The 18659-nt window shown below is 43.1% G+C and overlaps 1 protein-coding gene across 3 annotated transcripts; it reads right to left on the bottom strand.

Annotated features, from left to right (window-relative positions):
- LOC8058010 (protein indeterminate-domain 5, chloroplastic) lies at positions 2386–9675 on the bottom strand. 3 transcript variants are annotated; one of them, XM_021464744.1, is made up of 5 exons: positions 9404–9675; positions 8361–8628; positions 8140–8272; positions 7542–7941; positions 2386–3825 (listed from the first exon to the last, which is right to left on the bottom strand). In XM_021464744.1, the coding sequence occupies exons 3-5, from the start codon at positions 8264–8266 to the stop codon at positions 2742–2744; spliced, it is 1611 nt and encodes a 536-aa protein (XP_021320419.1). In that variant the 5' UTR covers positions 8267–8272; positions 8361–8628; positions 9404–9675; the 3' UTR covers positions 2386–2741. The 3 variants fall into 3 exon arrangements, with proteins under 3 accessions (XP_021320419.1, XP_021320417.1, XP_021320418.1); XM_021464742.1 differs by having other exon boundaries at positions 8140–8628; XM_021464743.1 differs by having other exon boundaries at positions 8149–8628.

Raw genomic sequence — 18659 nt, 5'->3', positions numbered from 1 at the left:
GTCTAGACCATTAGAATTTGTCTCGCACAACCAATGGCACATAATATTTTTAACCTTTAATTAAAAAATATTTAATAGGTTTTATTAGTTTTTGCTTTGTAATAGAAATAGAATACATGAATAACTTTTGTCTTTAACACTAATTTTGGCTAGTTATTGATTGAACTTGAACTTGGCTCTTTATTATTTGTACTTGACATTACCTATGCGTGTTCGTCAAGTCTTTGTTGTGTTGTGCATCGAGAAGATATAATCTATGATCATCTACAAACGAGCAACCCACCACATTTTCTGTATTAACAACACATGTGTGGATCTATACATAGCATTGTTTACATCATAAATCCTGGAAATTTTGTCACAACAGTGAATTCTATGTCGTTTGTGACATGAAAAATGGTTCATAGATCATGCGTGTTAACCAATACTTTATGACAAAAACATGTTTTTTCGTCGTAGATTTTATGATAACCATTGTCTCATCATAAATTTATGACACTTAATTTTTGTCATTATCCAATCTAAAAAGTCACTAAATGTACTGTATTGATATAATGTTCATATACGTGAGCATTTATTTCTTTTATAAAACACGCAATTGGCCTTTGTCGGTTGACGACATATTGACAAGACTTTTTACATGTTGCTAACAAATTAACACACATACTCTCTAGCTCTATACCCGAAATACTTGACGTTCTGGGCTAAGGGCTTGTTTCCACAAAGAGTGATGTTGTGGCCGCAAGAGGTGCGAAGTTGACGTGTTTGCCCCTGGCGCTGCGCGTCTCTTTGGCTGCCACATTGAACGCTCGCGCGTGCTCTCCTGCTGCCACATTAAAGGCTCGCACGTGCTCTCCTCAAACACACCCGCAAAGATACTGAGTCCATTGGGTTTTAAACGCTGCCACTTGAGCTCCACAACTTTCTTATTTAAGGAGCAATCATAACTCTATTTAAAAGGGATAGATATAGAAAAATACCCTCTAATTAATCATTCCTTGGTAAGCACAATCATGTCATAAACGTCAATAATTTCGGGTATAGAGGGAGTACATTCCATCCATCATAGCAATATGCGTGGAGTACCAATGCAAACACTTCGCTACATGACCTCATAACCATGTTCTTTCGTAATAAAGACTGTTTAGCTAGTCACATAATGAGAAAGCAAAAATAGAGTAATTTAAAGTACTCTATACATATTTTTTGTCTCGAATACGTAAAAGGTCTGTGCATCTTTGTATTAAGCATGAAAAAAATTCTTACAGTCACGCTGTACTACTGGACGGGAGAGGGTCTAACAGGTATTACAAGCAGCAAGCCAGCAAAGTCTCTCCCGCACTGTGCTCAAAACCAAGGGCAGAGCCCAGTGGAAGCGAAACTGGGCTCTCCCCTTGCTTGCGTAGCTTCACTGAGCTTGATTGTTGCATTCCATGGCTGCTACTGTTTGAGGATTTGAGAAGATGAACCTGCAGTAGAAAGAGAGAACATTAAAGGGTTATTGCTCGGTAGTCTTTCCTTGGTGGCCCAACTATAAGGAATTGTATTGTCGCAAAAAAAAAACTATAAAGAATTGTAGCCCATTAACACTTGCAACTAAGATAAATCTGCATGGACCACTGTATAACAACAAAAAAAATAGCCCCCCTTATTTTACCGCCACGCTCCGCCACTGCTCAAAACCTATTACTCACGAATAAGACAACCAGGTTTCGTGCCTCGGCGTCGATCCATAGATCAGCAGTATGTTTAATGGTGGGCAATAGCTGGTTGATGGTCGAAGGGGCGCTTCGGAAGCACCATGTGTTTCGCTCTTTCTAGATCTCCCAAGCCACCAGCGTGAATAGGGTGTCTGCTCCTCTTTGCTTGTCTTCATGCCATCTCCGCCGCCACTAATCCCACCAGGCTAGCAGGGTCCCGTCGCCTACCTAGGAAGCGTCAACCTCAAGAACCGCTAGAATGGTCCACCAGACCTGACGCGAGAACGAGTAGGAGGCAATGATGTGGTCGATGGTCTCGGGGTTTTGGTCGCAGAGGTAGCAGTGGTCGTCCACGTGTAACCTATGGCGTCGTCTCTTGTCCGCAGTCCGATGACAACCCCTGATGGCGAGCCATAAGAAGAACTTTACGCGAAGTGGAGCCCATGTCTTCCCGATCCTAGAGCATGGGCCCGATATATATGCTGACTTGGAGAAATACTTTCTATCCGGCGTCCATCGCCAGATGAGGTTGTCCTTGCCGTAGCCCAGCTGTATTTGTGACACTAAGTCCCATAGCATTAGGTAGTTGAGGATAATCTATACATATCAATCTGACCTATAGCCAACCATGCAATTTTAACCTAGATAAAAAAAACACGGTTCATACCACTACTTAGCATGCATCAGAGCCAAAATTAAATAGATACCGGCATTTAATTTAACAACTGGTCCAGCCTTCTCTGCTATTATTTCTTTTGATCGATTCTTACATCCCCAGCAGGAGCTACACTATAGTACTACACTAGCTAGTATCATCAATCTCCAACACCATTCATGCACCGTGCAGCACCATAAACATATCATGGTTGATGGCATCGTCTTCTTTTTTTTTAGCACGATAGATGGCCTCATCTTCATCAGCCAAATCCATGAACCCTAGTCGTTGGTTAGGCTGCTGCTACTTACCTTGCATGCAACACAAGAGCCAAGAGTGGAGCATAATGCTGCATGCGGTGGTCGATCGTTTCGGATTTCGATCGCCTACTTCATTTCTGGGTCCAATGAGCCCATGCCAATGCCCGCGGCACCGTGCCGCAGCGGCAGCCCCGCCGCGCCACCCATGCTCCGCATGACGCCGCCGCCGCCGACGCCGAGGAAGTCTCTCGTGCTCAGCTTGCTGCCGTCCATGCCCGGGAACCCACCGCTGAACGCTGTGCCAGCCCCGCTCCCGGACGCTGCGAGCGTGTTCATCAGGTCCCGGAACTGGCTCTCGTTCTCGGCCTGAGAAGTGCTCCTCGACGAGGAGCTCTCCCCGGCCATGAACCTAGCTGCTCCGGCGGCAGGCCTCCCGTTCAAGGTGCCGCCGCCGTTACCAAGCCCCCTGAGCAGAGAGTTCACGTTGCCGCTGCTCGTCGTCGCGCCCATCTGAGCGGCCTTCTGCAGCAGCGCCGTCGCCGACATCTGCGGCGGCGCGACGGTCTCGGACGAGTTGTACAAGGAAGAAGAAAAGCCGGCGCTGCTTGCCATTTGGTTTCCCATTAGGTTCCCGGAGAAGATGGCCGCTGACTCAGTGTTGGCGCCGCTGTTACCGTGCTCTCTGCCGTCGCCGCGGACGTTCCCGCCCATGGCGCCGTTGAACTGGTCCGGGAACACGAGGCGGGCGTCCTGTCCGCCGCTCCCGCCCGAGAAGAACCCCAGGTTGAGGAGGCCGTTGTTACTCCCCGGCTGATGCTGCTCCGGCAGCTGCATCAGACCGTGGTAGACCTGCTTGTTGCCGTGGAGCAGAGAGGAGTGGCTAGGTTGGCTCTGGTGGCCGTCCTCGGCGCCGCCGAGGTAGAACGGCGAGGAAGACGACGATGTCGGTTGCGCGCCGCGGAACGCGGGGGAGCCGGTGGACGGCTGCATGAGGTGCTCGAACTGCGCCGCCGGATTGCTGCCGATGGTGGTGGTGGCCGAGGAGTGGGCCTGGTCTTGGAAGGACTGCAACTGATGGGAGGCGGCCATCCCGGAGAGGCCGAGGGCCATGCCGCCGGTGCCGTACATGCCAGCGCCGATGGGCGGCACCCGCGCGCTCTCCTGCGCCAGTGCATCGCAGAACGCACGGTGGGTGATGAAGCTGTCCCTCCTGCAATGCCCAGCCAGTTAAGAAAAAACACATCAAATAATGCTAATAATTAGACAAGTGAACTTTGTAAACTGAATCTCATAAAAGAAAATCTGTAAACGGAAATCAGTAGTCCTAGGCATAATGTGAGATAACAGGCCGGCATGTAAAATCTATCAAGGGCCTCGAAAGAAAAAAACTAATTCAGCACAGTTGGGGAATATAGCAACTCTTTTTCTTTTTTTTTGAAATAACTCTTTTTTTTTGAAAGTAAGGGAATATAGCAAATCTGATGAGAACACTTAATTAAACAAGAACGTCCATCTTGAAAAATTGACTAGATTTGCATCTGTTATGAAGTACCTCCTTGTATGGAATTCTTTAGTCAATGTTTTATAGATCTCCATCTATGACCTTTAACGGATACCTCTCAAAAACAGTTAATAGCAGAGCTAATGAAGCTATAGCTACTAAATTATACTATATGATGGACAAAAATAGCTTGACCTCCCTTAAATTAAACAACTATATAGGCGAAGATTTAAAACCTCGGTAGATATGTAAATATGCATGCAAAAGAGTTCATTTTTAACCATGTGAACTATATTAGTTAGTATGTATATATTTTGACGGGGAAAATTCAAATTTTAAAATTTTAACCAACACAATTAGTCAAATTATATGTAAGTTTATTAGGATATAAAACTTGATTATATTAATATATTTCCGTTTTTAAGTGCCATTGAGAGATGATATTATTTTTTTTGGCAATTAGCAACATACTACAAGACAAATTAAAAGTCAAAGTCTATTTTGTATGAATTGTGTCTAGTGAAAATACTCCTAACGTTCTGGAGTGATGGAGGAGTAAGCATTAACGAATTACTACTACACATTCACTTTTTTTCACGTTTTTCACACGGAATCTTGACTTGCATGTAGTTCTATTTGCTTGTTCCGAAACAGCAATTTATACTGACCGAAGGGAGTAGTATTATTTATTCAGTTTTCCTCTCTGTATTTTACGATTTATTGTTCCCCTTGGCAATCTGGTGAGTGCGCTGGTTAGATTTTTTGTGTTCTGTATCTGATTAGATATTAACCATAAAATTAAAGGAAAAAATAGACATGTTCAAGAAAAATTAAAAAAAAACAGGGTGCCAAACTGCCAATCGAGTTTCCAAAATAGATTTCTTCATCAAGCCAATCTCAGCAGGGGGTTTATGTCCTAGTTTGCATTGTGTTAAAAACAAGACTACTTTGCCAATTTATTTTGACTAGTTTCATTCTCAAAAAACTTATTTCACCTCATGAAACTTTGATTATCTCTCTCTGTCTTCATTTATATAATGCTATATTAGCATATTTGCTAAGGGTCTATTTAAGACAACTCTACTCCATCTTTTTGCTTTGTTCCTAACTTCGCTGGACAAACAAACACAGCTCCACAAACTCTACTACCAGAAAAAATGTAGAGTTGGGGGTGCTTTTTTGAAGCACGCAAAGGTGTACTCCAGAAACTCCATATTTTTTATGGAGCTCGTACAGACCTATAAGGACCTGTGATTCACCATGGGAAGGATGAAAATGATGTGTTGGCCCACACAACAGTAACACAGACAGTACAGTGTCCATGTATGGAGGGTCCACATTCATTTTTTTTTTCTAGTGGTGTAGTCCTAAACAGACCTTAATAAGTTGGTTGTTTATTTAGTGTCCATAAAACTCCTATGGAGATGCTAAGTTGAGACTAGCCTAAAGATGTTAGCCAGGTTTGAACTTGGTTGTTCCCGAGCTATTCAGAAAATGGAAAAAATATAACAAAAAAGCTTGCATTTCCCGAGCTATTCAGAAAATGGGAAAAAATATAACAAAAAAAGCTCAGAAAATTTTGTTTGTTGCCAAGTTTTCAAAATAAATTGAAATGATTTTCAGAATTTTGTAGTTCTCTCTAGTAATTTCTGAAAAATGCGACCACACTGACTAACACACCTAACAAAAATTTCAGCCAACGTACTTATGAAGAGACCGAGCTAATTTTTCTTTAATTAGGATGGATCGTAGAAAAGGGAAGACCCCCATGCATGACAGTGTGAACCGTGCAATATGTGTGTATTCAAGTTGAAGCCAAGGACAAAAACAATGGGGATGCAAAACTGACTGAATTAGGGAAATTACGACGCCCAAAAGATACATCTCGTGATTTACAGGCAAACTGTGCAATTAGTTTTTATTTTCGTCTATATCTAATGCTTCATGCATGTGCTTCAAGATTTAATGTGACGGGAAATTTTGAAAAGTTTTTGGTTTTCGGAGTGAACTAAACAAGGCCTATCTATCTCCTTCAACATTATATTCCCATGTACATGTACTAGTAGCATTGATACGTTTTTACATGAACAGAAGCAAACGAAGAATCCTACTGGATCTAGCTATGGATCGATCGAGTGGCAATATAATGTGGCATGGCTGTGGCATTCATCCATGGATTCGCTCGCTGCTCGCTGCTCGCATGCATGCAGTGTTTGTTAGAAATAAACGAGACGACGACTCTGGTGTGGCCAGGTGCGTGAGAGCAGAGACGACGAAGACGACGACGCCGCCGCCATGAAAAGAATAGAGAGGGCCGGCCGGCCGGGGGGAGCAGCTGTCGCTGCATGCATGCGTGATGCATCCCATCCGGGGCCGTCACAGTCACATGAGAACAGAACAGGAACAGGCCACACTGCATGCATGCTGCTGCCATGGCCTGATGGCCGTACCCGTTCGTGCAGCTCGCGAGACACGCGTATGTCATCACGTGAACAGGTGGGGATCCGGCCATGGAGAGATGATGCATGGAGAGCACAGGATGCGGATTCCGAGGCGAAAAAGGAGACTGGCTTTTGTTTTCTTCTCGAGCTCCCAAAACGCGACCAGGAGGCGCGCGCGACGGGGAGCAGCTAGCCCTAGCAGTTCACGTGTGTAATGTTGTGACCCCGTTTCTCTCTCTCTCTCTCTCAGCTGGTCGGGTCAGGATCAGGATGGTCCAAAAAAAAATCTCCAAGCTAGCAGCGCGCAAAAAGGGAGCATCCAAGTTCAATTTCCAAACAAGAAAGGCGCAAGCGCAACGCAGCGCGACGGGCCGACGCAGAAAGCCGGTAGCTTTGCTTGCTTTGCCGGCCGACCACCGGTGACGGTGACAACCCTAACCCTAACTCCCATGCAAGTATCAAATCACCATCTCGCATGCCTTTCCGTGCCTCCCCCTCCCCAGTCCCCATAGCCTCTGAAAGCAAGTCTGAATTTCATCATGACCCAATCATCATAAACACAACCTACCCATGCATGCATGCATGCATAGGTGCTTACTTATTATATAGTATATAGAAAATCGGCAGCAATTTCTCTCAAAAGCTAAGCAAGCACTGTGCTCTATTCAAATTAAGGCCTTGTTTTGTTTAGTTCCACCCGAAATCCAAAAAGTTTTCAAGATTATCCGTCACATCGAAACTTACGGCACATACATGAAGCACTAAATATAGACGAAAACAAAAACTAATTACACAGTTTGTCTGTAAATCGTGAGACGAATCTTTTGACCCTAGTTAGTCTATGATTGGATAATATTTGCCATAAACAAACGAAAATGCTACAGTAGCGAAATCCAAAAAAATTTGGCATCTAAACAAGGCCTAACTGAATTATTCAAATTATGAAGTCCAAACAAACAAAGAAACAAACAGCACGTACTGTACCTGGAGAAGAGTGTGCCGCAGTCGCAGCGGTACTCCCGTGTGCCGCAGGTCTTGGAGTGCGCCTTCCAGTCGGACTGCACGGCGTAGCGCTTGTTGCACTTGTCGCACTTCCACTTCTTCTCGCCGTGCTTGCGGCAGTAGTGCTTCTTGATCCCCGTGAGGTCGCCCAGCGCCCGCGACGGGTCGTGGTGCACGCACGTCGGCTCCGGGCACAGGTACACCCGCCGCCGCACGTCCTTGGGGTTCTTCTGCTTCAGCTTCCACGGCAGGTTGTGGCCTCGCCGGTGCAGCTGCAGGTTCTGCTCCCGCTGGAAACCCTTGTTGCACACCTCGCACACGAACCGGTTCGTCGCCAGCAGCGTCTTCGGCGACAGCGCGATCACCTCCGCGTCTGGGTCTGCTGCACTTATTAGCGGATCGGAGGGACGGACGCGTTTGTCATTATCGTATGATTAATTATATTGATTAATTCATCAGATCGATCACAGATGTGGATATAAATAAATAATATGCACGATATATGAACAGATGAATTATATTGCAAGAAGAGATCCAATTAAATGACGAAATAATTAAGGCCGCGCCGCGGGGTACTTGCTTGGGTTACCGGGCTGATTCCGCTTCTTCTTGGGCGCCGGCGCGGCCGGGTTCGGAGGAGGAGGCGCCGCCGCCTGCTGGTGCTGGTGCTGGTGCTGTTGCGGCGGCGGCGGCTGCTGCATCTGCATCTGCGCGTCGCCGAGTCCGAACAGGTGGGCAGACGACGAGGCAGCTGCCATTAATTCGAAGCTGATCGATCGTTCGATCGAGTGTACTGTATATGTCGCTGTTCTTCTTCTCTCCCTCTTCTGGCGTACGTACGTCCGACGACGACGACGTCGACGGCCACGAGCTAGCTACAGAAGGAAAGAAGGATCCAGCAGCAAGCAAAGAAGCCACCACCGTACCGGCCGGTCACACCGACTAGTCCAGTCACCCAGTGTGTGGCAGCAGCGAGACTGTGCCTGCGCGTGTACTTCTTGTTGGAAGCTAGCAGTCTACCAGCTGACTCTGTTTGCCTCCGCCGGCTCCTTCTGCACGACCGATCGATCTAAAAGACAAACGAGAGAGAAGAGGGAAAATAATGGTGTGAGTCAAGCAAACTTACACAAGCAAATAAATCCATGCATATATCAGCTAACAGCTATATGCATGTGTCTGTATATACATGATGTGTGTGTGTATATCTATCTATCTATCCATCCATCCATCCAGGAAGGAACAGATAAATATAGATATATGATGCAAACAAGTAGCAGTACATGTACTACAACAAGCACACACTCCAAAGAACTGGAGCTATATGTGCATACAAGCATGGACATGGACGCGGATGGATCTGTGTGCCACAGAGGACAAAGTAGCTCTTCTCTGCTGCTTGCAAAGAAACAAACAAATTAAAAGCGAGTGGTGGTGAAAAGGGAGCTGATGATGATGAGGGCGGAGCGAGGAGGAAGAAAGTCCAAACAAACTTAGCCGCGGTTGTTGCACTCGCAAACAAGGCGGAAAAGATGAGCGAAGAAGCTAGCTACTATAGCACAAGGGGAGCTACCAACTAATAGCTGGTGTATGCATGTAGCTTTAGAGGACATGGGAGAGCTAGGAGAAGAGAACATGGAGATGCATATGCATGCAAAGCAAGATAACAAATAAAGCATCATCAACAAATAGCAAAGAAACATCGTCTCTATCTAATTAGAGAGAGAGAGAGAGACAGAGAGGAAACAATCAAAAGAACTAACAAGCACAGGGAAAAAAAGAGATCTTTTCTGGAGGGGAAACAGGAGATGCATGGACAAATCATCGAAGTTACATCAAACACGAACCGGGTGATAATCAATTAATTCTGAAAGGTGATTGAGAACGAAGGGCCGCCGCAGTTATACGCGAATATTGTCGAACCGAAGAAGCTAGCAACCGGAGCATGCGCTCCTTGAGATCTCTCTTTCCTCCCTCTAGGAAGTAGAAACACGGAAGGGAAAGGTTGTGTAGAGAAAGAGAGAGAGAGAGGAGTGAGTGGTGGTTGGTTATGAGCACTTGTCTTCTCTATCGCCTCACACTACCATAATGCTCTCACAGCTCGATGGCAAGGCATAGAGCTCGCTGATCTAACTAGGGAAACGGCTGCAGGGGTTGAGCCATCGACGACAGTGACCTGGATGGTGGGGCCCGCGTGTGCCCTGTCTGGGACCACCTCAAGATGCTCATCCCTTTCATCTCCCCGGCCCGTCTCTCTCATCTCTATTCTTCTCTCTCTAGTTGTTAATAATAATTTGCTGTTGCTACACATTCTATATCCTGTAACTAGACTATATGTGAGGGCATCATATGTGAAAATTGACCTGAAACAGGGAAGTGATAGTAACTATATATACAGTATATATTACAGGACAGTATTAATGCTTGGTCTCTAGATGCATGGATGGCCCTGCTAGATAAATCATTGACCGAGGACCACAAGAATTCTTCCCTTCTCTTTTGTTCCACACACGTCTCATCCTTGGGCCTTGTTTACTTCCTCAACGAAATTTTTTCGGGATACTGTAGCACTTTCGTTTGTTTGTGGTAATTATTGTCCAATCATGGACTAACTAGGATCAAAAGATTCGTCTCGTAAATTTCGACCAAACTGTGCAATTAGTTTTTAATTTCGTTTATATTTAATACTCCATGCATGTGTCTAAAGATTCGATGTGACAGAGAATCTTGAAAAGTTTTTGGATTTTGGGTGGAAGTAAACAAGGCCTTGTTCTACGCAATTCCTGACAGGGAGAAAAAGACATCGGAAGCCCATGGTAGTTTCTTCTCGTAGAATAGTGCTTTATTTGCAAAACATTCCGAGATTCCCATACGTGCAGTCTTTTAACTAATTTTATTTTAGTCTTGGCTTCACCATTTCTTTATTATCTCTCATATACCCCAAATTCTGTAGACCAATTATATATACTCTCCCTCCATTACTAAATTGTAAAATGTTTTAACTTTTAAAAATACTTAGTTTTTTTTATATGCTAGATATATAGCAAAAATAATATATCTAAAAAGGTCAAAACGTCTTAGCATTCGGAACACATATGGAGTACTTTCTATACGAAATCAACTACATGCTACTCGTAAACACATGATATCATACTTTAAAACACTTATTTAGAACCAAAAGATACATGCGAAACTATTGATAGGAAGACTTACTGCATGGGTTCCACTGTGAGTTGTGAAAAAGCTAGTGTGAAATGTGATTTTGGTTGAAACAACTACACCGCACCCCACCCTCTTATATATATCTCCCTTGAAAAAACTGTGTAAAACATCTCTTTGTTTTTACCCATTTGAAAAAGGTAGAAAGCTAAAAGCCAAAATCAGGATCTCAGTCTACGAAAATTGTAGTATATGCGCAGCTTCCTTGGACAAATCAACTGATCAGGTTCCATCCATTTATTTGGCGTTCCGTTTTTATGGTAGCAGAAGCACTTCCTAAAAGATAAACCAAACACAATTAATTTGATCAAAGCCTCCGTAAATTTGATTCGACCATGTTTGCTCATCAATTACGTATACTGCCTTCTACCCATTTCATCCAAAATTAAACACCCAAAAAATCTACTTTCACATGCACACACCTATCATATAATAAGAGAGTATATATTATAGAGATGCCGTGACAAATATGCCCTAATAATTAATTCGAATCATACGATGCACTTAGCGTAGTACGCATCCATGACCTTTCTCTCACGACATTCTTTGTCACGTACCTTGCTCTTGTCAGGGGTCAGCAACCCATATCTATGATATAATATATACTGTAAATTCCGCCGTGATGCTTTTTTTTTTGCATGATTGCATGTGATACCTCAGAGATGCAGGACAAAACAAAACCATGCATGAATTGTTTAGATGAGTGCAGCATGTGAGCTGCTGATCATAATTTCATCTCCCCAGGAATTCGAAATTCAAGCACTAGATGACGACAGTGTGGGGAAACGGAAAACTACAACACGGGAATTACACGGTGGCTGAGATGCCAAGTAAATGACAAGCCACGTACTGTTAACAATAATGATCGATCGAGTACCGTGTTATATATACACACATCGCAGTACTCCACTACAGGACCAACTAACAATATGTTGCCAAACCTAGCTCTTGTCACGAAGCTGTACTAGCTACTCTCATTGAGAATCTCTCTCTCTCTCTCTCTCTCTCTCTCTCTCTCTCTCTCTCTCTCTCTCTCTCTCTCAAACTCTCTGTCTTTCTCCCGATCTGTTGGGAGTGTGTGTACATCTCCATCAAAGATAATTTTTTTATAACGGAGTTTTTGTTATTTCTCCTTTTTCAAAATTTAAAATAAATGAATTGTATGTTTAAATTATATACACACCAAGCAGATTGAAGTGTATGCTAGCTAGTTGAGCTCAATTATTATTGATCGATCTCAGGCATCTAAAAACCTGATTCAGTATATGTACACTGACAGCGACGAGTAGCTATATATATGTATGAGAGGTGCTAAATGAGGCAATATCGTATGGACATTGCACATGCATTTTGCCACCCATGAATTTGGGCCGACCTGATCTTGTTCCGCTGTTTTTCGGTCACCTAGAAAAATATATAAAAGGTGTCACTTGTAGTAATATACTAATTCACAAGAAATAACAAATTTGTACTGGTCCTACTGCTAGCTTTAGTGGTTGGCAATGACCAATCTCCAGAGTCCAGACGACTTAGAAAATGCAGAAAAGAACATTTTTGATAGCATACATGTCGGCCTTGTGAGGGTTAGGTAGCTTTGCGGCCTCCACGCTTGATTACATATTCAATCGATCGATGCATGCATGTGGAGCGGTGTATTTAAAAAGCAGAAAATGGATATCAAACAAAAAATTATGCCTTCCAGTTTTCAATATATAATGTTCAAAACAAGTTAATTAATTAGTAGTAAAAAATAAGATAATTAACTTGTGTCTTTAAAGGTAAGGGAGAAGGATAGCATGCAAGTGGCAGTTAGGCTCCAATCATATATCGTGAGATCGAACTAAACATGCCTGGTTGGTCACATTTTTATGGTAGAATCTGCCTGTGTTGGTTAAAGTGTCCTCGACTTCAAGTGCCGATACTTTATTTTTCTGGATTTATTATTCTAGGTTAACACACCATTGTTATTAAAATGGTAGGCGACATGGTCATCAACACTAAAATGCCTATAGTGATTTTTTCAACCTCAAGGTAAGGTAAAGTGTGCGTGTATGTATCAGTGTCAGTGTCTATATCGTTATTTGAAAAAAAAAACACCGAAAAGGATTGACATCTTGCAAAGGAAGAGAGACCGAATCGAGAGAGGATTTATATGAAGTGACATATATATGTTTGTATGCGTGTGGTCGTACTAGGATATACAGTAAGAGATCAAGAGTAACATGCTGAATGAGTTAGAACATTAATTTGAATCCTGGAAAATAAATTCTCTAATTTTTATGGAATGTATAGCCAGGGAAGACTTCAAAGTCGACGGGTTATTTTTGGCCCAGTTTAGTTTCTAATTTTTAAAAAAAAATTTTCGTCACATCAAATCTTTAGACGTATGCATAAAGCATTAAATATATATATAAATTAACTAATTGTATTTTGTTTGTAATTTGCGAGACGAATCTTTTAAGTCTTGTTAGTTCATAGTTAGACAATAATTATCAAATACAAACGAAACATTAGACAAACATAAAAAAAATTCACGAACTAAATGCGCCCTTTGTTTCATCAAGAGAAGTCGATTGATGGTGATTAGCTTGCATGCACGGTCGTCTAAATACTAATAAAGTTGGGCACTACTGAATGATGTGTTAGGGGATGTTCGGAGTCAAAGTCGACGACTTTTCCGCTTCATTCTCCGATCCGACGACATTCGTGGCCCACGGCTGGCTTAGATGTTGAGTTCGACCTGTACTACGTGACACTGACTAGATTTTGACCCTTTTTGTGCTCTTTATCTTGAATGCGTAGCTAGGAGCTCTTAACAAATTCCAATAAGCTGCAGTCCAAATCAGTGTCAATGATAACACAGTCCGGAATTGAACTTGAGTGTAGTACTCCGTATAATTGTTGGAATAGTAGCACTTGTACTGGTAATTAACTAGTTAACGCGCAAACAATTGTTCTTCATTCGTGCTACAAATCGAATGCAATTAATAGCAACTGACCTCCATACATGCCAATTAATGCATGCATGCGCTGCCTGAGCTTGCTCGTCAGTTTCTTCACTTCGATAAATTTGTTGTATACTTGTATATGATGACACTGTTCAATGTTGATATTGGCTTGTGGATACAGTCAATGTTGCCTTTTGCTAGACTTTTCAATTATGTTAATTTGCCATAGACACTGGCTATTAAAATATTTTCTAGGAGTGAATCGAAAAGTGAAGTTAAAATGACCAAAATACCTCTGCTTATTATCTACAACTCCTAATAATTATCTAAAAATTATAACTTTTGCATACAAAGTCAGACCAAAACAAACGTTGTATCAAAATTGTAGAACCCCAATGAGATTTTTAACCTTGTGTTTTGACAAGTTATTTTATTTAAAATTATCATGAAAGGACTTTTTAATCCTTTGGATTTAAAATTCAACTTTTAAAATCTAAGAATTTAAAAAGTTTTTTCACACTCTAAGTTTTAAATTAAAAGCTTGTCAACTACAAAAGTTATAGATCTACCCTTGCACGCCTAAAGCCCAATTAAGGTGGCTCACTACTCAAAACGGATTTCAGGAGACAATATTTTTATTTACATAGACAGTCAAGGATTGTACCTAAAAATGTCTACTGAATTTCAGAGGCGGGCGATGATTTATAGAGGCAGTCCAGGAAAAACTATGTCTCCTAAAATTATTTGCATAGGAATGAGAATTATTTTTAGAGGCAAATATCTTAAGAGGCCCCCTCTTAATGAAGCCCACTAAAATCCCCTGCATTCTATTTTTTTGCTAGTGTGAAATCCAGAATAGAAGATGACAACATATTTATAATTAAAGAAAAGCTGATGAACAGTTGCTCTTAGATTCTACTCTCTGCAGAGAATTATTGACAAGGCAAGATCCAAGCTGGCCGGATGGCAAGGGAAACTTTTAAACCTGGCTGGGCGCCGAGAACTAGTGCGTTCAGTCCTTAGTGCAATACCCATCTATTTACTAACCTCACTCAAACCACCTAAACAACTTTTCAAGGATATTGACAAGGCAAGACGGCGTTTTCTTTGGGCGGGAGACAGTGAGTTTCATGGTGGCAAATGTAAGGTGGCCTGGGTCACGGTGGCAAAACCAATCCTATTCGGTGGTTTAGGAATCATAGACCTGGAAAAGTTCAGCAGGGCTTTGAGGTTAAGATGGCTATGGTTCGAATGGACCAACCCAGAAAGACCATGGAACGGGATGACATTACCGGTGGATTCAGGGGACTTGGCGCTCTTCAATGCAGCCACACGCATTACTGTCTACAGTGGGAACAGAGCCTCCTTCTGGCACTCCTGCTGGATTGACGGCCAGGCACCTGCTAAACTATTCCCAACTCTTTATGGTCACAGCAGGAAGAAGCACCAAACTGTACGGGAGGCAGTGCAAGGGGGGAACTGGATAGATCACATTGCGCATGAACTGAATGATGACATCCTAAGGGAGTACTTTCAGCTATGGAATGCGATAGAATCTGCCCAACTCAACTTGGATGATAACCGGGAGGACCAAATAATTTGGACGCTTGAGAGCTCAGGAGAATATTCAGCTAAATCAGCCTACAATATCCAGTTTGCTGGGCAGATCATCACAGATTTTGGCAACCTCATCTGGAGTGCGTGGGCGCCGCCAAAGTGTAAGTTTTTCCTTTGGCTCCTAATCCAGGATAAACTCTGGACTGCTGCTCGCCTACAACTCCGCGGCTGGACAAATAATTACTTTTGCGCCCTATGCGAAAGGAATCTGGAAACTGCAATGCACTTGTTCTCAGAATGCCCTTACTCAATTACAGTCTGGACCCTTGTAGCAGAGTGGAGTCAGTGTTGCTCCCTACACCCATCACAATGGAGGAAGGAGCTTGACATCGAGGACTGGTTCTCCCACCTGTTGCAGAGAAAGAGCAGGATGGCCCATACACTTGCAATTTTAACCGCTTGGAGTATTTGGAAGCAGCGAAATGACACCGTATTCAGGGAGGTTAGGAAGACAGCGCCTGAGCTGTTTGAAGATATTAGGGACACTTGCTTTACGTGGTCCAATGCTAGGGGAAAGTGCCTTAAACCGCTAACTGTTGCCAGAAACCCTAGTGTGTAATAGACCTTTTCATTTTCTAACCCCCCCTGCAGCCTAGGTTGTCGGGGGGTTGCGCCACTCGCGCATGTAAAAGTGTTGTTTCCTTCTCTCCGCTTATTTTAATGATATGCCGGTTAACCGGATCTTTCAAAAAAAAAATACATCCCAAATTGTAAGTCATTCCAAGAATCTTGGAGAGTTAAACTTTTCTAAGTTTGACCAAATTTATATTATAAAATAATAATTATTATGGTACTAACTAAGTATCATTAGTTTTTTTTAATTATATTTTCATAGTATACTCACTTTACGTTACAAATCTTAGTATTTTTCTTTATAATTTTGGTCAAACGTGAATATGCTTTGACTCTTTAAGATTCTTGGAATGACTTACAATTTAGGATGGAGGGAGTCTTTGGCAGGAGAAGCCAAAACACAACCTCATTGTATAAGTCTATGAAAGTTATTGAAACCGGAGAAGTCACGTTCCAATGGCTTCACTTACGCAAGTAAAAATAAACCTTCAACTCTTCAGTGCTAGCTGTACCTAGAGCTAAAAAAGACGAAATGAAAACTGCTCAAAACCCCTTTCCAAGAGAACCTTAACATCTACGGCTACCTTTGTTTTGACCAAGGGAATTAGGGTTGTGGAGCGGGGCCAGCAGCACGATGACACGTACTACGTGGAGAATCCCTGGAAAGTATAATCTCACGGCATCCAAGGGAAGACAGTGACGCAGCACCTTTATAGGACGTCCAGCACCCCGCTACACCATCCTCCTCGTCCTGTACTGTGCTACTCTACCTAAAACCTATTAGTTCCTCTCTACATATAGGAAGTAATAACTTTCTGTAGAAAGGACCAGTAGAAGATGACATCCAAACAACGTGTAACTAAAAGTAGTGGTAAATGGTAATAACTATGGCCCTGTTTAGATTTGAAATTTTTTGGCTAAAGTGTTAAAAAATTTTATGGTCAGATCTTTAGCTCTGACGCACGCGAAAAATTTTAGGTGTTTACTTTGTCAAATTTTTTTCTGACACAACTTGGGTTGCATACAGTTACAGTTATCATTGGTGGGCTTTTATAGGAGTGCGTGCACAGTAGCATGCCTTGCAGCCCAAAATTTTTTTGTCTCCGTTTAGTTCCCAGGCCCCAATTCCACAAAATTTTTCCTCTTTGAGCCAAAAAATTTCAAATCTAAACAGGCCCAACACGGTTAAAAAACGGTCGTGCGTGTGTTAGGCCGCCACATGCATGGTCGTCTCCTACCTCGCGTGTGCCACCCTCCTCCCCCTTCTTCTTTCTCGTCGTCAGCCACGCTCCTCCTTGCCCTTGCCCTCTGCCCTGCCACAATATGTTAGGACTTGGCCGGAGCTCCACAGCGGCCGCCTCCCCCCTCCCCCACCCCCCTCACCGGAGCTCGCCCTTGCCAAAGCTCTCCTGTCCTGACATGGCTCTCAGTCACGTCCATCGCCCCTAGGCCCCGTAGATCGCCCGCTAGCCTCCCCCACTGCTTGGCCGCCCTTCCTCCCTCAACACCCTTTCCTTCTAAGACTGCCAAAGTTTAGGAAGAAGGGAGGGGCTCGCTAGAACCCTAACATGGGAGGATGAGAAGGAGAAGGTCGTGGAATCACCATGGACAGGGCCAGATCCACCATGGTCGGGGCCGGATCTAACATAGCTGTCACGTGGGCTCACCAAAGAAGGTCACGTTAGGGCTAGAGAGAGAGAGAGATGAGGTGACGGACACGGGTAGTAGTAGTCGTGCAAGTCGATTATAACGCGGGCCGAATAAAGTCTTTACCTAATTATATTTTTGCTAGATAAAAGATTATGTTACTTACACAATCGTGCATGGATGTACATATATAAGTACTCAATCAACGCCATTCACGTAGTACATGTATATATGCGAGCACATGCATCATAATAATATCATAATACTCCATCAGTTCTAGATTATAAGTTACTTTAATTTTTTTTACAGTTATCTTACTATTATATCTAGATACAGCAAAATGGATGTATTAAAAAAATCAAAATGGCTTATAATTTTAAACGGGAGAATACATATATCATATATATCTCGGTCCGGACGTTAGATCGATCGGCTTGTGGTGAGTATGTACGTACTCCATGCCGTGCCATGCGTGGCTCCCGGAACTTGCTGCAACTACTCTACCTCGCTCTTGCAGCTAGCAACAAGAGTACTGTGCGTGCACAGTCGCTCGCTCTCCACTATCCTGAGGTGATGCATGGATGCTGCATCATGCATGCATGCATGCATGCATGGATTCGCACCTAGGGAGACTAGTGAAGATATAGATACTGCATAATATGTACAGTACGTACGTGATGTGTGCAGTCGTGCAGAAGAACGTACACACGCGAGCATGCACAATATTGGCCTCTGAAACCCACCCCGAAAAAGCATCATCACACGATTCAGAGCTCCAGATAAATGATAGGAGTATATTGCTTGTAGCGCTATAGTACGTACTGTACGTTGCTGTTGCTTGTGTCCATGCATGTGCGACCGTACGTGTTGTTGGACCCTCTATTGCTACCGAGCATCTCCAAAAGATTAGCCAAAATCATTTTCTAATGGTATATTTTACTATTGTTGAAGGAAAAACGTCTTCAACAGACTCTGTAAATGACTCTTTGAATTTAAAAATTCTCTATCTCACGTTATTCGCTCTCTACTTTTGGATAGCCTACCTCACTAGCCATCTTTTATAGGTCTGTTGGAGTACTCTAATATCTTTTTATCAAAT

This window comes from Sorghum bicolor, chromosome 7, assembly GCF_000003195.3.
Source record: "Sorghum bicolor cultivar BTx623 chromosome 7, Sorghum_bicolor_NCBIv3, whole genome shotgun sequence".
NCBI classification, from domain to species: Eukaryota; Viridiplantae; Streptophyta; class Magnoliopsida; order Poales; family Poaceae; genus Sorghum; species Sorghum bicolor.
Note: the sequence above shows the minus strand (reverse complement) of the source record. Positions and strands in the feature narration are given on the sequence as shown.